At 35.7% G+C, this 20,278-nt stretch overlaps 1 protein-coding gene across 1 annotated transcript in view; it reads left to right on the top strand.

The window, feature by feature from the left end:
• The window catches only part of map3k22 (mitogen-activated protein kinase kinase kinase 22), a 72,774-nt gene that overhangs the window by 15,726 nt on the left and 36,770 nt on the right, over positions 1-20,278 (top strand). The window contains exons 2-5 of the mRNA XM_067377280.1: positions 3,398-3,481; positions 4,599-4,643; positions 15,106-15,221; positions 19,938-19,975. Of these exons, the coding sequence (XP_067233381.1) occupies positions 3,463-3,481; positions 4,599-4,643; positions 15,106-15,221; positions 19,938-19,975 (218 nt within the window). The 5' untranslated portion in view covers positions 3,398-3,462. The remainder of the gene's footprint in view (positions 1-3,397; positions 3,482-4,598; positions 4,644-15,105; positions 15,222-19,937; positions 19,976-20,278) is intronic.

Genomic DNA, 20,278 nt, shown 5'->3' with positions numbered 1-20,278 from the left:
TACCATAGTCATTTGCCAGCATTTACAACTTAAAGCTGTTATTGATGTTTGCAGTGCAATATTTGACCAGAAGGGTAAAAATTAGGGATGGTTTCACAATCTGATTTTCTCACATTTTTTTTTCTTTTTTTAACAAAATGAGATTTAAATGAGAAGTGTCTTTTTATTATTTCTCAGACAAAATGCTGCATATTTCTTTACGAAATTGAAATATCTTTATAACAAAACTAAATAGAAATTTTAAAACAAATCCTAAATCAAATAAATAAATAATACAAATAAAAGAAATCTCTTCATATGAGTACATGAACAAGATGTTAATTTGCTTTATTAGACTGAACTGATCTGTAGCAATTTAAAATTAGTGGCAACAACTGCATTTTAATCACAATCCCAACAAAGATGCTATATACATGCAGCGTGAGCAGTTTTTTATTTAAATTAGATTGTATGTTGTATATTTAACATTTGAAGCAAAAACAGAATGTTCAGACTTTAGCTTTGTGAAATTATGCTACATAAAACTTCATAACAGCAGAGGGGCTGCATGAGAATGGAAATTCACTGTCTGACAGCAGGTGGCGCTTATGGAATGGCGGCAACACAGTGCTTACATGGTTACCGCTGTAAACAAAGCAGCGCTGTGCGCTACAACTACTATAAAATGCATTGTACGGAAGTAAGATAAAAGAAAATAACATCTAAACTTTTCTGAACACAGTCAGTTCTCCTCAGCTATACATTCATATAAACCCCGCCCCCAAATGTATCGCGATTCCTTTAGCATCTCAACCGACTTGAATCGTCACATGCTTTAATCGATTTTCAACTGGTTCCGGATGCATCGTTACATCCCCTAGTAAAAATTGTTATTTTCGTCAGTTGCGGCTCAGTAGTTCTAGCATTTCTGTCTAATTTAAATCCGACACAGAGATAAAGTAGTGCTTAAGATTACATTTATTTCAATGAATGGATTATAACATTTATTTGAATTCATTATCGAGAGAGAGAAGAAAGATGTGTGTGAATTACCTGTGTCTGATCAGCATAGCGCTGGACGATATGACCTAAAATCAAAATCTTGATTAATTGAACATTTTACCTTGATTACAATTAATGAACAATTATTTTTATTTTATTTTTTGCTTTGTGTGTTTCTGTGTGCTTCAGTGAAAACAGCACGTTAATATAGAATGGTGATTAAATTGACTTGTAACTAACTACATGTGTTTTTTACTAAAACATTCAAATGTTTGTAAAATGGCAATTCATTAAACATTTTTTGAGTAATGAGTTGTGAATCATTAAATCAGTTAATTGAAAATGACAGTTTGAACTGATTCATGAATCAGTTCAAACTGTCCTTTCCAGTGTTATTTATCAATATATTATAAGGCGTCATAGATAAAAGCTTCACTTGCTTTTGAAATCACATCCCATCAGCCACAGAAAGTGCTGTTTACTCAAGACTCATCGTTTCCAGCTAGGTAATTTAACATAATCACTACAAGAGCCATCAAGAGAGAAACGGTCTCTGCAGCACCATCGCTATATTTGGCCCTTTTTTTTTTTTTTTTTTTTTTACAGGCTGACAAAGATTGCTTCAATTTGTATAGCTATTTTCTGTGCAAATGTTCGTAACCTTTTCGCTGGCACTCTTGTAATTTGACCCTGTTAAGTTCAGGCCTCTTTCGCGCTTTGCTGAAGACTGTAATTGCTCTTCTTTCTGAGGCATCTCTAGGCGACTCGTCGATATTGTTGCGTGAAGCTGACAATTATAAATGAAGAAAAAAATAGATCACATTGTCTTGCCTTTCATGTGTCAGAATATGAAAAACTGCTCTCAGATCAGCCTGTGGCTGCTGGTGACAGATTCACTGTCTGGCATTAAAAGTGCTCCGACTCGTCTTTGAAGAGCTCTGTGGTCGCTACCTTTAGTGCTCCCTCCACTTTTATCCTGCTCGATGTGGCTTAACAATGTCTCAAGGGCAACAGGGCACTGTCTGTCTTCAAAGCCAAGTGTCTCTCTCATCTGAAGAGTGACTTGAATGACAGCGACTGGGAGATGATGGCTGTATTTGCTGTTGGCATTCAGACTGTGTGTGGTCCATAATCATTTATTTACAGTTGGCTGTTGTGAAGAGAATTGCATTGTGACATAATGTGACAAATGTCTTAATAAAGTGGCCACAACACGAGGAATCAAATGTTGTGTTTTCAAAAAAAAGATAATTGTGCTATGAAGTCATCCCAGGCTAAATTTTTTTTTAAATTGAGACAGATGAATAGTACGGATATACTTGATTTAAAGACATATAAGCTCTCCACTTTCAAAAATCTAGTTTAGAACCAAAGTAAAAATAAAATAATTTCCATTTTTTTTCTAAATATTAAAAAGTATTGATTTATAAATTTATAATTTGTAATATTTGTAGAGGTCCTCTCTGTGACCTTTTCAATTTGACACTCTTAAAGCAGAATTAAGTAACATTTTTTACCTTTATAAATAGTTTTCTAAGTCCTTACGATGGTTGATTGACTTGTAGTGGTGTGTTTGAGGCGAGCACTCACCCCCTCTGGCACGTCCACGCCAGAATACAGCACTTGCAAGTTGAGCTGCGCCGACCCGACACAATCTCGCCTCATGTTCACGTTCACGCGAGGTGACAAAATGCTTTACGGTAATTCAAAAACAATGTATATATTATGACTTTATAAGACAATTTCGAAAATTACCCACCACCATCGAGATTTCTTGTACTGTATTTGCAAAACTACTGCGCTGGTGAGCGTTGTAGTCGTTGTAGTCCAGATTTGTGTGATTCACTGAAGGAACCTGTAGTGGGAGCTTCGCAAATCTTACTGAGTTCCGCTTTAACTCATGTATTTAGAAAAATATATTTTAGTAAATAATAGAAATTAATTACAATAAACATAAAAATAAATTACACTAAACTATATTTTCTTTTCAAAAAATTTCACAACTTTTTTTTTTTATAATATTATAATAATGTATATATTTTTTTATTTTAATTTCAGGACATTTTGACTTGCCTCAAAAAAAAAAAAAATCTAAATTATTTTTTAATACAGAAATAATAATAGAATGTGTATTCAAGTCTTTGTATGTACAGTGTGAATTTTATTCTTAATTTTTATCAATTTAATGTATAGCATATATCTCTGTTATTGACCTGTTTGACAGTCATTTTCTATAAATTTTGCAACTGGGTGGAGACACTGAAACAAGAAACAAGAATGTTGCGTAAATCCTCTGTGATGTTTAAGCATTGGCACGTGTAAGGGGTTTTTGGCTCTTTATTACTATTTGTGTCTGTTTGTTGGTATTTCATGTTAATTATGTCTCTAATTCACTCTGTTTATGTTGTGTTTGCAGAGTGGAGATTTTCCCTGATGAAAGGAGTCGAGCGTTCAGCTCGAGTTCACTAGGGTCACTTCCTGATGATGACAGTAAACATGGGTAAGCTGTCCTCTCTCTCTCTCTCTCTCTCTCCTGGTCTTCTTCCCCTTCATAGCATACATACTTCCTGTAAACAGTTCCTCTGAGTACAGCAAAAAAAAAAAAAAAGATGCAGCTACAGAACCATGTTTAAACGTATTCGTAACTTGACCCATCTTGGGATCATTTGTTTTTAAAGCCCTGTTTTGTTAAAATGCCTCAGCAGTTCTCACAAGCGTTAAACATTAATATATAAACATCAAAAGAATATTTCTACATAAATTGCCTCTTTTTCTTTTTAAAAGCTAGTGCATTGCACCAAGAAAGGTACAAATGGCAGCATCTGCTCTAAACATCGTAGTGAAATTATTACAGATTCCCCGTGTGTAATATGATTTAAAACTTTAAAAATTGTGATTTTATTATTTTGTCTGATATATAAATGTGTACATTAAACTGCACTGCATAATCATAGCCATGGTAGAAATTGACAGGTTCATACTGACCTGAGTAATGAAAATGACATCATCAAAAGGTGATTATGTTGCTTAGTTTCACATAATTGACTCTGCAACATGCTAGAGCACTTTTAATGCACACTGCATTGCGAGAACAAAGAGAAGCACAACTAAATCCTGAGGAAATGTTGCATTTTTAGTGTCGGTGTATGACAACACTGGCTGTGGTGTCAATTAATATTGAGGATTACATTCAGATATGAAGTTCATCAGTGAGTGTGGGTTTGTTTTCAATGCCACGCTTGGAATAATACAGTTTAAGACAACTGATTGCATGCTTGTCATTGGAAAATTATTGTGACATCACATTTGATATAAAACCTATAAACACATCTTTGATTATAACTTTCATACGTCGGCACCGATAGCCTCGTGGGCAGCACCGACATTTAGCGCTGTTGTGTTTCGGGCGACCTGAGTTCGAGTCCCGGTTCACGGACCTTTCCTGATCTGTCCCCTTCTCTCTTTCCCACCTTGCTTCCTATCCACGCTATACTATCCTATCACAATAAAGGCAAAAATTGCCAAAAATAAATCTTTCATGCAAACTGTTTGTCAAATTGTTTAATTTGAATGTACTCCTGTCATTTTGTAACACTTGACTTTGCCGATTTCGACAGATGGCGGTCTTCAAAATGGACCTGGACAGCACAAGAACTCACAAGGTTTGTAATTTCGCTCATTTTAGATTCACTAAGAAGTACTACTGGAAACCGAGACTTCCAAACAGGTGTCAGTAGGAAGTGTGCAGTGTCTTTTTTTTACAAAGGCCACAATAATGAGATAGTGGCACAGTCAGCAGAAGAAAAAGCAAACATAAACACACCTCTGAAACTGTTACATCATCTGCATTATTCTCTTGTTGAACATTAACTATTCTGTAGGGCACAGTGGTACGATGTGAGATCATATTTTACTTCAATATGATAAGTGAAAAATTAAGAAATTATATTTGCACAAAGAAAATGAAACCTGTTTTTAGAATGTTTTGGATTATGATATTTTTCATGACAATTTCAAGCACATTTCACTTTCAATTGTCATTACCGTAATGTGAAAGACACTCTCATTATCATTACCATAATGCAGAAAAATAATGATATATGGCTAGAATGTGCAGTGTATTTTTCTTAATAGTCATGAAAATAATATCACAATAAAAGACAAATGACGCTAAAAATCTAAGCTTAATTTTCTTTATGCAAATCATTTTTTTTCCTTTTCTGTGTATTTTGGGTTGAAATATGACCCAGACATGTTCTTCACCAACTTCTGAGTTTTTGTTTCATTGCATTTGTACAAAACAGGCAGAAACACATGGGATATACTGCATTTGCATAGTAGAGATGGAGGACCGCGTGTTGCTCTAATCTTGCTGAATACTTTAGTGGTGATGTATTTTGTAGCGCTTGGGAAATCCCCTCTATGTCTTCATTCATTTCAGCTCTAATCACATCAGTGGCTTCTTCCAGCTCGTCCTGCCAGCAGCACATCAGTACAAACACAAAATCATGCAACAGCCCTGAGAAACCTTTTCCACATGTGGAGCTTTTGCATTTACAATGTCACAATTACAAGAAAGCCTGTCAGTATTAAAAGAAAAAAAAAAAAATGATTGTGAGATAAAGTAGATGGATAAAGTTTATATTTACTGTTGGGGGTGTAATGTTGGTGTTCATTGGAGGTTTTGGTAGAGAGACCTTCAAGTTGGAGCCGGGAGGGTGATGTACGAATGTATGTAAATGGCTGGTTTTATCATCTGTGGTTTTTGTATACAAAATATGTGTGTATACATCAGTGTTTGTGGGAGGGTGGCTTTGGTTTACTCTTAAACCTCTGTGTTGTATCAAATGCTGTATGTTTAGATGGGTTTTTTTCTCACAGCTGGCCTTACATCACTTTTCTCTGGCTTGCCTTAAAAACTTTTTGCATTTTTTAATTTATTTTTTTATAGTTTTGCTCCTTTTCATCTTCTTGACATGATCATTTGTCTTCATGTCAAGTCAAATGCCGTTAAAGGAAGATAATGGAAACATTGTCACTCAACCAGTCGCAAGAATTTCCACCAGAACGCCACAGTGTTATCACAGTAAATCATCTTATCTTCACATCAGTATGAGGTGATCGAGGGATGGTGATCCTCTTACAATACCGTCATTCCCACTGGAGCTTTGCTTTACACTGTGTACGGATGTTATAAAAGCTCAAATCCCAAACACATCAGAGCAAGCATGTGCTTCTGTTATATTCTAATCAATTTAGTAAAGATTTTGTTCAATTTATTTACATTACAGTCGGTTACATTCTGTTCAAGACAATTTGATTGGATAAGTTTCTGTCCGGTTTAGTAAAGATTCGGTTTGATTCATTTACATTCTATTCAGTTACATTCTATGAAGGCAATTCTATTTAAGATTCTAGTAAAAATTCTGTTCTATTGTTACATTCTAGTATTAGATGTAAGGAGTACCTGAAACCATACCTGAGTAAAAGTACAGATACCTTACTTGCACTGGACATCCTCATCTCACATATGAAACACCTGCGATTCAGCAACTACCTGCTAATGCACTTGCATTCGTTGACAAGTTTGAGTAAGGGCAAAACACACAATATAGTACCTTTAATGCCTTGTAGATGCTGATATTGCTTCTTTAAACTGCTGCAGAAAAAGTTAAGGTGCCATGCAAAATGTAACTAGTAATTACATTACTCATTACAACTGTATTGGAGTAAAGAGTATATATACTTATTCAAAAATGTAGTCCAGTAGAGAATAAAAGTTGTTAATATCTTTGCTACTCTGTAAAACTACAAAGTTGTCAAAAAGATATTTAAGTACAGTAACTCATTACATTTACTCACTTTACACCAGTGCATTCCATTCAAGTAGATTCTGTTCTGTTTTTATATGCTGTTTAATGAAGTTTCAGTTCAGTTCCGTTTCTTTTCTGCCCTCTTATGATCTTTTAGATTAATTTAGTTAAGACTTTGTTTGCAGCACTTCCAGAAATGGATAAGCAGTTATTAAAACATTTAGGAGCTGAATTCGTCAGATCAGTGTTGATCTCATAAATATGCAAATTAAAATCATAGCCCAGGGTTTACAAAAGGGATGTGTGAAAGTATCAAATTAGTCGATTAAATGAAACGCTGCTGCTAGTCGACATGAAAATACTAGTCGTTTACATGTTCTTTTTTTGTTTTGCTTTTATATTTTTACAAAGGCTACATTTAAATTACCACCATGTTAATGTTACATTTTAAAATTAATATATTATTTTGAAAAGTGTATATGTGGACAATTAAGCTTGCTTGTTATACTAGTTATAAGGGACAATACCTTAATGTGCTGACTGTGGACTAACTTTTATTTGAGTAAATCATTTTATTATAGGCGATTAGGTTTGAACTTATTGGTCCTGCACTGCCTGTTGATTCTGATTTGAATAAATATGTCTATAATGAGTAAGTGAACAAAGGCGATCACATCGCATATATCTGACTAATTTTGACTATTTGACTAGTCGGTTGCAAAATTTCCATTTAAATGTACAGTATGAAATTTCAAAACCTAACTAACTACCTAGGTTTAAGAAATAACCCAGGATAAAACAGTCTGAAACAAAAATCAAGATCACCAAGGATTGTTATCCAGGGTTAGGAATGAACCTGAGTTGATCATTTCAAGTATAAAAATTCAATTCTATTCAATTCAATTCTATTCTATTCTATTCTATTCTATTCTATTCTATTCTATTGCTTACAATTGATTTTTTTGTTACATTTGATTTTATTCAGTTCAATTCTATGCAATTCTATTCTGTATTTTTAAGTGTTGCATGAAACTGACAGTGTCACCACTGTGTTAGGTTCTCATTCCTCCTGCACAGGGCAGATGGCAGACTCACTAGATCTGAAGCTTATAGCAGTTGGAGGTGTTCTGCATTCTTGTTATATTTGTTGTATTATTAAATTATAAAATAAAATACAAGCTCAGTGATTAATAAACCATAACTGCAGCCGTTACCGTAGCTCAACAACACTGTGTTTATGCTTTCTATTTTATGTGTCTTGCATCATACTCTAAGATTAGTCCACATGCAAAAGAGTGGCCACACTTTTAGAGAGATATCCTCATCATCACACTGGCCATCTTTATCTTTCGTACACACAGGTGTGGTTGAGCAAAGGCAGTCAACTAGCTTATCACTCTTCTGTGTACTGAATGAATTGAGCATGGCTTCGTGTAACACACAGCTCAGGGTTTGACATTTACGCTTGACTTGTTGTTTCTAACCTGAGCGTGAAATGTAATGGCAGATATTGACTCAAGCCACTTCTGCAGGTGCTCTGCAGGAAGGAAGTTGAAAGTGGCACTCTGTCATGACTAACAGGGGTCAGTAGAGCTGCAACAGAGGCTCTTTAGGTTGAATTGTAAGAAAATTATGGGGCAGATTCACTAAAAATGAATTACGCTTCCTGAATGTGCCATTTATTTGCACACATTTGCAGCTTTTCCACAATTGGGCCGAATGGTTCTAAGAATGGTAAGGAACGGTTCCAGCTGTATTTCCACTTAAGCCTGGTTCGGCATGGCACGGATACAATCTGTTCTTGGCCTGGAATTCCTGGCATGGTTGGCTAACCGTGGTAGAATGTGTGTAGTGACAACTCAGGACTGGTCACTTGTCTGTTGCCTGGCTACAAGTTTCTCTGTAGCTGACTAAGCAAATTAATAATAAAATAATAAAAAGAAATTGGATCTTCCTCCATAACATGTTCACTATTTACGTCTTATATTGTCTGTAAACTCATGCGTTTACCAAGGCAATGACACATTTTTGTATTACATTCTAAAAAGCTCCATTATTAGCCCCACTGTGGAAAATAAGACCATATCCGTACCGGCTGTGCCGGATCGGCAAGAGAACGATTACGCAAATAGAATGGTTTGGCCCAACAGTGGAAAAGAGGCATATGTCTGTTATTTTAGGAAATATGCTATTTTTTATTTTTTTTTCCATTTAAATTGCTTCTTTATTTTTTTTATGTATTTCTTCACTTATAATTTCATTTATATTTGTATTTACATTTGTATTTTATCTTTTAATTGTTTATAGCCTTTAGTTTGCACATTTTTTGAAGGAAACATTGGTCAGGATGTACACTCTAAAATATGCTGGGTTAAAAATGGACAAACCCAGCGATTGGGTTGTTTTAACCAAGCTGTTGGGTTAAATGTTTGCAGTTTTATTTAACCCAACTATTGTTTAAAAATTGCTATATGTCTGGCTTAAAATGAACCCAAAAATAAAAACCAGACACATAATTACTAGTGGCAACAATAATAATCAAAAAGTGACCATTTATTAATAAGCAATTTAATAAATGTTTCTTGTTTAATTATTTATTAAATGTATTCATAAATGTTCATTTATTAAACATATAAATAAATGTTAATTTCCAACTATTTTGGATTCATTTTAAGCAAGTAATACAGTATTTTTTAAACAATAGTTGAGTTAAATAAAACTACCCAGCAGGTTGGGCAAACATTTAATCTAACTGCTGGGTTAAATCAACCCCTTCTCTGGGTTGGGTTTCGCTGTTTTTTGTTTATAACCCAGCATTTTTTTAGAGTGTAGAATAATTTTTTAACTCTAGGAAATTCAAATTTGGCTATTTATCTGAATAATCAATTCAATTTTGGTTATTTGCCGCCCTAATTTAATAAAAATGTAATTGTATTTAGCACCTGTTTATTTGGATTTTGGGTGTTTAGTGGATAAGGTGTGTTTTGCGCTGAAATATTGCATGCAAAAGTGGCACAAGTGTTTAGTGAATTCCCCCCTTAGTGTTTCAGATCAATAACCTCAGAAAAATACTTTTTTCAAAAGTTGTTTTGCAGAAGCTAAAGCACTTTAGTGTGGCTATTTTAAACAGAAATGAGGTCAGATGGAGAAAGAAAGTGTGTGTGTTGTGAACCCTTTGTGAACCCTGTCTAATGGTGGATGTCACTGCGGAAGAACAGCTGCGGAGTGAGACTTGCGCTGGTGTCAGAATCAAAGATCACCCCAGACTCCATCTGCCTCAGCAGTGTCGCCTCTGCCTCGCCCAGCTCTCCACTGCCCCACAATGCCCTTCTGCCTCCCCTGGGATGCAATAAAACCCCATCAAATACATGCTGCACATGACCCACCCTTCTGGGTTCAGCACCAGCCAGTAATAATGTTGTTAGCTTGTTTAATGGGAGAGTTTGGCCAGAAATAAAAATTGCCATATAATTGCAGAATAAAATATATTACAGAGTGCTGTTCTATTTTTATGTCTGTTTTTCACTCAATTATCATATTAGTTTAAGACTAGAGAGCACAAGTCATATGGACTACTTTTATGATATTCTTGATGTGCTTTTAGTCATTTTGTAGCTTGATTTGCCAAGTTTAAACCAACTCCGAAATGGCTTCATTCCTAAGATCTGTTGATAAATAAAGCAAATAAATTGGCACATAGTCACCTGAGATTAACAAGAGCTCTCGTCTCTTTCTCCCTATCTCCTTCCCATGATCGCAGAGGTGAATGACCTTCCACTCAGACTGTAATTACAAGACACGCTTAATTGGCCCCATTAGGGCCCCTTGATATGTTAATGTATGACACGTTCATTTGCATGATTGCTCCCATTTCACTTTTGATGATGGCTGAGTTTGTGTACTATTTTAATGTTCCACAGGCTGCTGCTGGTGTTCATATTCTTGTGTTTTTCTTGCACAGAGGTTGCCGCAGTCGTTCTTCATGTGATCCAGTTATGAATTCAAGACACACATGAGCTGCTCCGATACGTTCTTTGCAGAAACCTACCTGTGTTCTCTGATAAAGGATTGAAGCTTTTATCCGACGTACTGTAATAAAAGTTTCCAATTAATTGTTGGGGGGAAAAGAAAGCCTATTAGTTTTCGCTTTGCAAAGGGCATGTTAAAACAAAACCACATTGTTTTCTGAATTTCTTGGTTGATTCTGTGCTTAGCTTTTTTTTGGTTGAATGGCTCTTTGAAGCTCAGACTTTGCTGTAATGCTTATCTTGTTTAGTGTATGTTGCATTATTAAAATTCTCTCTCTCACGAACGCTGCGCTTGTCATGCCGAGGGTTTAATGCATCGGAGCAGAACATGCCCATCAATGGGACCAAAACTTTAACACTAATATAATGTGATCTCTTGCGTCTGGCCACGTGTCCGTCCCTGTGTGCTCTTTCTCCCTCACTGTGGCCTGTTGGCTGCACTACAGAAAGAGGAGCACACCAGCACTGTTATGGAAATATGTCAGGGCTGTGTCTGGGTCTGCAGCTATGGAAAAACCCCTAATAGAATCTCAAAAGGAAATACAAATACCCGAATTCCGGAAAAGTTGGGACGTTTTTTAAATTTGAATAAAATGAAAACTAAAAGACTTTCAAATCACATAGGCCAATATTTTATTCAAAATAGAACATTGATAATGTGACAAATGTTTAAACTGAGAAATTTTACACTTTTATGCACAAAATGAGCTAATTTCAAATTCGATGCCTGCTACAGGTCTCAAAATAGTTGGGACGGGGCCATGTTTACTATGGTGAAGCATCTCCTCTTCTTTTCAAAACAGTTTGAAGACATCGAGGTTATGGGTTTCTGGAGTTTTGGTGTTGGAATTTGGTCCCATTCTTGCCTGATATTGGTTTTCAGCTGCTCAAGAGTTTGTGGTTGTCTTTGACGAATTTTTCATTTATTGTTGCTCTAAAACCTTTATATACCTTTCAGCATTCATAATGCCTTCCGAAACATGCTAGCTGCCCATACCGTATGCACTTACGTACCACCATACCATCAGAGCTGCTGGCTTTTGAACTGAACGCTGATAACACGCTGGAAGGTCTCCCTTCTTTTTAGCCTGGAGGACACGGTATCTGTGATTTCCAACAAGAATGTCAAATATGGACTCGTCTGACCATAGAACACTTTTCCACTTTGAAACAGTCCATTTTAAATGAGCCTTGGCCCACAGGACACAACGGCGCTTCTGGAACATGTTCACATATGGCTTCCTTTTTGCATAATAGAGCTTTAGTTGGCATCTGCAGATGGCATGGCAGATTGTGTTTACCGACAGTGGTTTCTGGAAGTATTCCTGGTCCCATTTAGTAATGTCATTGACACACTGATGCTGATAACTGATGCAGTGTCGTCTGCGGGTCCGAAGACCACGGGCATGCAATAAAGGTCTTCGGTCTTGTCCCTTACGCACAGTGATTTCTCTAGTTTTTCTGAATCTTTTGATGATGTTATGCACTGTAGATGATGAGATTTGCAAAGCCTTTGCAATTTGACGTTGAGAAACATTGTTTTTAAAGTATTCCATCTTTTTACGCACTCTTTCACAGCTCTGCCCATCTTTACTTCTGAGAGACTCTGCCTCTCTAAAACATCCCTTTTATAGCCAATCATGTTACAGACCTGATATCAATTAACTTTAATTAGTTGCTAGATGTTCTCCCAGCTGAATCTTTTCAAAATTTCTTGCTTTTTCAGCCATTTGTTGCCCCCATGCCAACTTTTTTTGAGACCTGTAGCAGGCATCAAATTTGAAATGAGCTCATTTTGTGCATAAAATTGTAAAATTTCTCAGTTTAAACATTTCTATTGTGAATAAAATATTGGCTCATGTGATTTGAAAGTCTTTTAGTTTTCATTTTATTTAAATTTAAATAAAACATCCCAACTTTTCTGGAATTCGGGTTGTAAAATAGGGCTGGTTTAGGGCTTTTCACACTGCACGTAACCCCGGGTTATCGTCATTCTAAACCCTGCTTTTATCCCCGAGTTAAAGATTTAAGGGACACAGGTCAATTTAGCTCAAAGGGAATTATTAATTAATTTATAGAGAATTTTAAAAGAGTCACTTATTTTACGATCAAGCAAATGAATCGTCCAGTGTTCATTTGAACGGGCCATAACTATTAGCTCTGTTGCAGATATGAATATCCAAACTATAGTAAAATCACTATTTATTAGCAAGGTAACATAGATTGGCAGTTTAAGACATTAAATTCGTAAGCACATAACACAAGATGCTTCTCTTTAAAAATATAAATGAGACTTTATTGATTATTCTAACACAAACTAAAATCTAACAAACTCAAACACACACATTTACACAAGTTGCAAAAAGAAAGGATTTGAAGAAAGAATAAGTTTTAAGAGATTGAAATGATGAAATCCCAAATTTATAGCAATATATGCACATCATAAGACCTGATCTAAACGTCTGGGGGGTTCCCAGACTGAACGGCATCCCAAATGGAAGATCCTCTGAATTAGGGTCCTGAGTGTTGATTCAGAATTCTATGGACTATTCTGTTTGAATGAATCATCTGCAAGATTCATTTGTGTCTGGTTCACCCTCAAATCCTACAAAGAACATTCAACACTTGGAGTTATGAAACCCTGCTCCAGTTAGTACCAGTTTTGCGCTGTTAACCCTGCATTGCAGTGCCAAACATGTACAGTGTTAAATTGTGATAGAATGTTATGGCTAGATGGTCAAAAACAGACAACCATTCCTGTGCCTCATATTCACATTCTTTGGACAGTCACGTAGTTTCAGTATTTGAGGAAAAAAATGTCAAATATTGACAAAATGTGACAATTAAAGTGAAGAAGAGACCATTTAATTCTTACCTGTACAGTCAAAAAAGTTAATTCAGGAAAAACTTGATAGCAGTTGGCAGTATTATAATACGAGGATGCGCAAAGCTAGAGTCTCTAAATAAACAGGCTGTGTGCTGCGTTCGTCCAATCAATGACACTGACACCACAAATATGCAAATAAGAATGTTAACCCAGGTTTTACAAATGTACAGTGTTAAACGGCAGCTAATTAATTCCCAGGATTAATTGCTAACCCTGGGTTAATTATGAGCAGTGTGAAAGCCCCAATGTGTGCCACTCAGTAAGTGGAGTCCTGTGACACTGTGAGAACATTGAGTGTCTTTCTGCTGTTTTGAATGATATTGTGGTATTCAAATGAGAGCTATGAGTAATCCAAACATGACCATTCTATTAATATAGTTTTAAAAAGATACCTCATTCGCACTTGGCTCTAAAATAGATGATGATATAAACTTTTTGAACTCTAAAGCTGAGGACACTCTTAACGACTGTAAGGCCGATTATGAATGTAATTTGATACTTAAGATTGATCATGCCCAAACGCGCAGATCCAGAGCCAGTTGCATTCAGTCGGTGTTTATAGTCAGCATTTAAAATCATATAGTGTGTTGAGTTCAGTCTTAGAATGTTTCAGCTAGTCGTTAAGTGTGTCCCCAGTTCAAATGAGATTAACAAGTTTGGTGTAATATGGTGTAAAATAGATTGAGGCTGTCTACACAGGATCGACAAAGCGACCGTTCCAAATCCATTTGTTCTTTGTGTCAGAAGTAGCATGAGCATTTGAAGTACGCCAGAAATGGAATGAGGCATCAGTTTATTGTCGGAAATGTGTTGTCGCGCCACGTCGCATCCAGTGTAGGACTGGGGGATATATTCCATGTGATTGTCACGCGCATTTCGTCAGTAAAGTCGGTTCCCTGATTACTGCTAAATTGCCATCATCTGCTTTCAAATGGAGCGGCATTTAATAGACAGAGCCGTAGTTCACTGACAAGCCACGCAATATCGTGTTCATTATCGAAGGCGATTCATCTGCGATATCCCCCAGCCCTAATCCAGTGTAGAAAGCATCACTGATCGTAATGGGTACTATTTGCTTTTGTCGCACTGCACCGCTTACTTCTGGTGTAGACACAGTGTTTGAAGCCCATAGTAACACCCTGGAAATGACCCACAACACCCTACAGCTTTGTGGCAGTGAGTTTTGCACGGGTAAATACCACTCACATTTTCTTTACAAAATTTCTAAGTCTGGATTGGTGATGTTGCTGAAACAAAATAGCTGGAAAAAGTGGAAGTTTTGGTTCAAATTTCTTCTCGTCAGGACTTTTTAGTTGGCAGTCATCCAGTTGCTTCAGCAACGCATTTCTAAAGATCCACTCGCAGCGTAGCATAAACTTGTCTTTGTTTGTTGCAGATGATGAAGAGGCACTCACCTCCATAATGAAGGACCTGGCAGCTTTACGGTTCTGTTACCAGTTCAAGAGCAACAACACCAACAAGCCCAAGAGCAGAACCCCATCCTACAGACAGGTAATTACCCACAATGCATCACTCAGAAGCAGCAAGGAATGTGCGAAGCTGTGTTTTTAAAAGCAGCTAGTCAGAAGGTTGTTGGAATGATTTATTTTATGTTAATGAACTAGGGCTGCAAAGCGATTAGTCGCGATTAATCGTGTCCAAATTAAAAGTCTGTGTTTAAGTAAAATGTGCGTTCTGTGTATAATTATGTATATATAAATACGCACACATACATGTATATATTTAAGAAATGTATGCATGCATACATAAAATTTATATTTATATATAAATATATATTTTTTTCTTAAATATATACATGTATGTGTGTATATTTATATATACATCATAATTATACACAGAACACACATATATTACGTAAACAGAATTTTATTTTGGACACAATTACTCATTGTGCAGCCCTATAATGAACTGCAAAGCTGAATATAAATAAATAAATAAATAAATATTAATTCAAATATAAAATATTATATTTATATTGTATTTATTTATTTATATTGTATTTATTCACTCAGCTATGTGTGTATATATATTTTATATATGTGTATATATATATATATATATATATATATATATATATATATTTTTTTTTTTGTTTTAAATAATGAACTGCAAAGCTAAATAAATAAAATATTTATGTGACATTTATTTACGTTTAAACAATATATTAATATATTATTCATTGTTTTAATTTTTTATTTATTTATTTTATAATAATGAACTGCAAAGCAGACATTTTTAGAAAAAAACAACAATGTAAACCCTTTTAATAATTTCTACTGTATTGTTCACTAGACTCAAGGTACATGCAACCTTCAACTTGACCTGATTTAGTCCCAGCCAGAGCTGCATTATAAGATACAGTCTTAAACAGGATACAGCTGAGAGAGGCACTACTGTTAACATTTAACATCCGGTCCCTATGTACTATACAGCACAAAACACCAGTATCCTTGTAGTTTTCTTTCATTGCCTAAATTTTCACTACAATGCTGTCACTTCACACCGGACACCAGTCAGACCTCAAGATAAACAGCTGGCACGCACTCACGCACACACACTATTTTGTTCATCTAACTCAGGCTCGGTTGTTCTTTCTCCCACAATTTTAACCTCTCATTTTTTCTCTCATACGCACAAAATGCCTGAAGCAACTTTCCCAACTAACCAAACATCATTATAGTAACACAACAACAACCATCCAAAAAAAAAAAAAAAACTCAAGAGGAGTCTTGACAGGTTAAAGCACATGTGAAGTTGCTCGTGAAGCACATAAACTTGCAGATTAATTCTTATTTCAGCCTCTCTTGCTGCATTCATAATGGAGGTGACGTCACAGTGTCAACAGTATCGTTGTAAACAGTATTCAGACTGTTCATTATCTTCAGCGGTGGAAGGCGCTATGTCGTCTCAGGGGAGACAGTGCAGTTTATGCTTCAACCAAACAGTGAAATTTAGAGCAGTGCTGATTTCAGAACAGTAGGGGAGACTGGGGACAGGTTTTTTTTTTTTTTTTTTTTTTACGATGGCAAACACGTTAAAGCAGAAGTTGTGCTACAAATCATTATTTCAATCTGTCACTAAAATATTGTAATGATTGGTACTACTGAAAACTACTGTGGCAAGAGCTCTTTCAGTTTTATTAAGCACTTTTCATTTTATTTCGCTCTTGTAAAGTACACTAAATGGAAAAAGTACACTAAATAAATGAACAATATCCATTAAATTATACTAGGGCACTACACAAAAAAAAAAAAAAAATGCTGGGTTAAAAACAACCCGAGTTGTGTTGAAAATGGATTTGAAATTTTAACCCAGCAGTTAGGTTAAATGTTTGCTCAACCAGATGGGTAGTTTTTTTTTTTTTTTTTTTTTTTTTTCTCAACTATTGTTTAAAAATGGCTGTATTGCTTGCTTAAAATGAACCCAAACTGTGTTGGAAATAAACAGTTATTTATATGTTTAATAAATTCATTACTAGTTTGACCAACTAGCAGTTAACCAAGGGGTAATCAATGTTATTTTTCCAATTCCAATTACACCAATTTTACCTTTTTATGTAACAGACTTTAAAAAGTTAGGACCACTCTTCAAGAAAAACATTAGTGTCTTAACTTTTAAGACTAGTCTAAGTGGTTTATGCAAGTGTAGTATTCATTTTCGTGTACAGAAATGTAATAATTAAATGTAAAATGACACTGTTTTTTAATATAGATTAAAGCTGTGTTTTGTTGTTTGATTTACATGACAGACAACAGCAGGTATTTATAGGTTGCTGTCACTTTAAGAGTAAGACCCCATTCACACACACATCCGATAGATACACATAGGAATTCTAACCTCGTTCAATTAAGACATAACCGAATGTGTTTACGAGAATACTTGCCGAGAGGGGTATTTTGACTGACATAATGCGTGTATGTGTCCATCCAAGTGCATTGAGGACGCGAAAGAGAAATCAGTTTGGAGTTTGCGAGCTATCCTCTCTCTCTCTCTCTCTCTCTCTCTCTCTCTCTGTAAGCGTTAGCCTTGTATGTATGTGCGTCTGTGCGCACCGATAGCGTGGTGTGCGATACCGTATTAAATCCTCTAAAACTAGCAAGACAAAGCACGTGCAAATGATAATCTTTCATTCTATTGCGGTTAAACATGCAATTGATCCGCGAGTCACATGCATGCCGAACCGTGGGGCTTGGTCCGTACGGATCACGGATCAACAACGATGCGTTTAACCACTTGCTAAAAACATTATTACCATATCTGCTCAGTTTGGATTTAGAGTGGTGTAATGTGATTCATTTTTCATGTTGCGTATTTGGGATGATTATAACACTGTTATTGTGTAACAATTTACAGTTCTACTCATAAGTTTACGCACCCCTTGCAGAATATGCACAATTTATATTTTTTTAATTAGTGAGATCATAAAAAATGCATGTGTTTTACATACAAAATCTTTAGATATAGTCCACAAGACAAAATAATAACTGAATTTACACACAGTTTACATACCCTTGAATCTTAATACTGTGTGTCATTACCTGGATGATCAATGACTGTTTTTAGGTTTTGTGATAGTCGTTCATGAGTCCCGTGTTTGTCCAGAGCAGTTAAACTGAGCACAGTTCAGAAAAATCCTCAAAGTTTTGCACATTCAGTAGTTTTCCATCATCGTCTGTATATTTGAACCCTTTCCCAACAGTGACTGATTTATATGATTTTTTTTTTTTTTGCTTAAAAATCATATTTTTTTTCATTTAGCACTGCCCTTCGGAAGCTACTCAAGATGATTCCCCGAAGACAAAATAAGCACAATTTACCCCGTGCACAGCTCCTTGTAACGTTTATAAATATTAATATATGGTGAATATAAATATTACGCATGCTATAATGTGAGCTAAATGATTTCTCCCAGGCTTTCTCTTACACGTACATACAAAAGCCTACCTTTCAGAAGCGTATGTCAGGCTTTAAAATCATTAGTCATCACCAGCAGTAAAAGTCACCATCTTTTGTATTCATATCTGGATATTTTTATTTGTTTTGAAGACATTTTTGGATGTACATCAGGGTGTTTTTCATGAAGACCAATGCCGCTTTGAGAGTGAGGTGAGGGCAGGGAGGGAGTGGCACTACTAGGTAGAATGAAGGAAAGTTCATTTAAATTTAGAATAACTAATGGGGTAATAACTTATTGGTACAAGTGCAATTATTTCAAATGAATGTCTAAAAGATAAGTAAATAATTAAATTGAATTAAAAAATAAATTTCCCTCTTTCTTGCAGCCTGTGTGTGAGTTCGCCTATAGGCACCCCTTGATTACATTCAACATTTTGATTTAGTCTTGCTCAGTATTCACCTTATTTTTTGTAAATTGAATATGTTAAGCTTCCTCTGTCATCTGCTTCCGGTTATTTTTAGCTGTACAAAACAGTTTACTTCTTCATTGAAAAATAAGGTTTATAAGTCTACACGTTTTTGTCATTCCCTCTGCCTTGAGTCTAAGCTCATAAATGCTTTGTGATAAAAATTGATAATTACATATACAAGGTTTCACCCTGACCACCCACTCGAGAGGAGAACGTTATCCTGTTATTCTATACATGCCACACATGCTTTCATATCCAGTCTTGCAACTGCAGTTCAGGTGATAAACTGAACTGTGTGAAGATTTCACTTCTTTCACAGCATTGATGACACACAGATAGGAAGAAAGCAATGCGCTTGTACTTCAGATACATAAGAGTATCTCTGGAGGACACTGGGACATACTATTTGTAATATTTATGCAATGTCACATCTTGTGCTTCTTAAAATGCAAAGTTGACTCAGACTCAGATATGCGTTTGTAGTTAGTAGGCCAAGACTGGATGTGAGAATCCTAAAAAATTTAGGCAAGACTAATAAGAAAAACGAATAAAGTTACCATCCATTTAGATTGCAAGTTACTGTTTCTTTCTCCATTTTTTTATTTATTTTTATTTTTATATGCCCTGTGTTACAAGTCTTTTTAGGTCACTTTTGTTGTTTTTAAGTGTCCACTTTTGGGCCTTATTATACATGTCCTGTGATGTTTCTGAATGCTCTGTTCTTGTTTACAGTATGACAGATTTTACTTGAAGTTTGCACAGAAGACCAGATTATCAGAATTAATTTGTGCATTTGATCCACTAGATTAATTAATTTCATTTTGTTGTTTTCTTCTCTCAGGATTTGCGGGTGAAGCTGGAGCATGAGCGAGAGAAACGGTGAGTCGGAACATTCTCATTATTTTTGCAGATCTCAGTCCCTTCCTTGATCTCATTCCTCTCGTCTTATCCCAGCTCTCGTTACGGCATTTCTAAGATCTCACTGCATGGGGAAGAACAGAAAATATGCCAAGCTGCCCAAAAGAACCGGAATGTTCCTATAAAATATTTTGACATTTAGACACAGCGTTTCACACACTCTGTTAGAGACGGAGGCAGAGGAAGGAGAAGGTGAAGCCAAGTGTTTGAGCTCAATGGCACACCCAATATTAATTTTCAATGTCCTGTAGGTCATTCATACGC

Source organism: Chanodichthys erythropterus, chromosome 23 (assembly GCF_024489055.1).
Source record: "Chanodichthys erythropterus isolate Z2021 chromosome 23, ASM2448905v1, whole genome shotgun sequence".
Lineage (NCBI taxonomy): Eukaryota > Metazoa > Chordata > Actinopteri > Cypriniformes > Xenocyprididae > Chanodichthys > Chanodichthys erythropterus.
The sequence above is the reverse complement of the archived record's forward strand: the minus strand, read 5'-3'. Positions and strand labels throughout refer to the sequence as shown.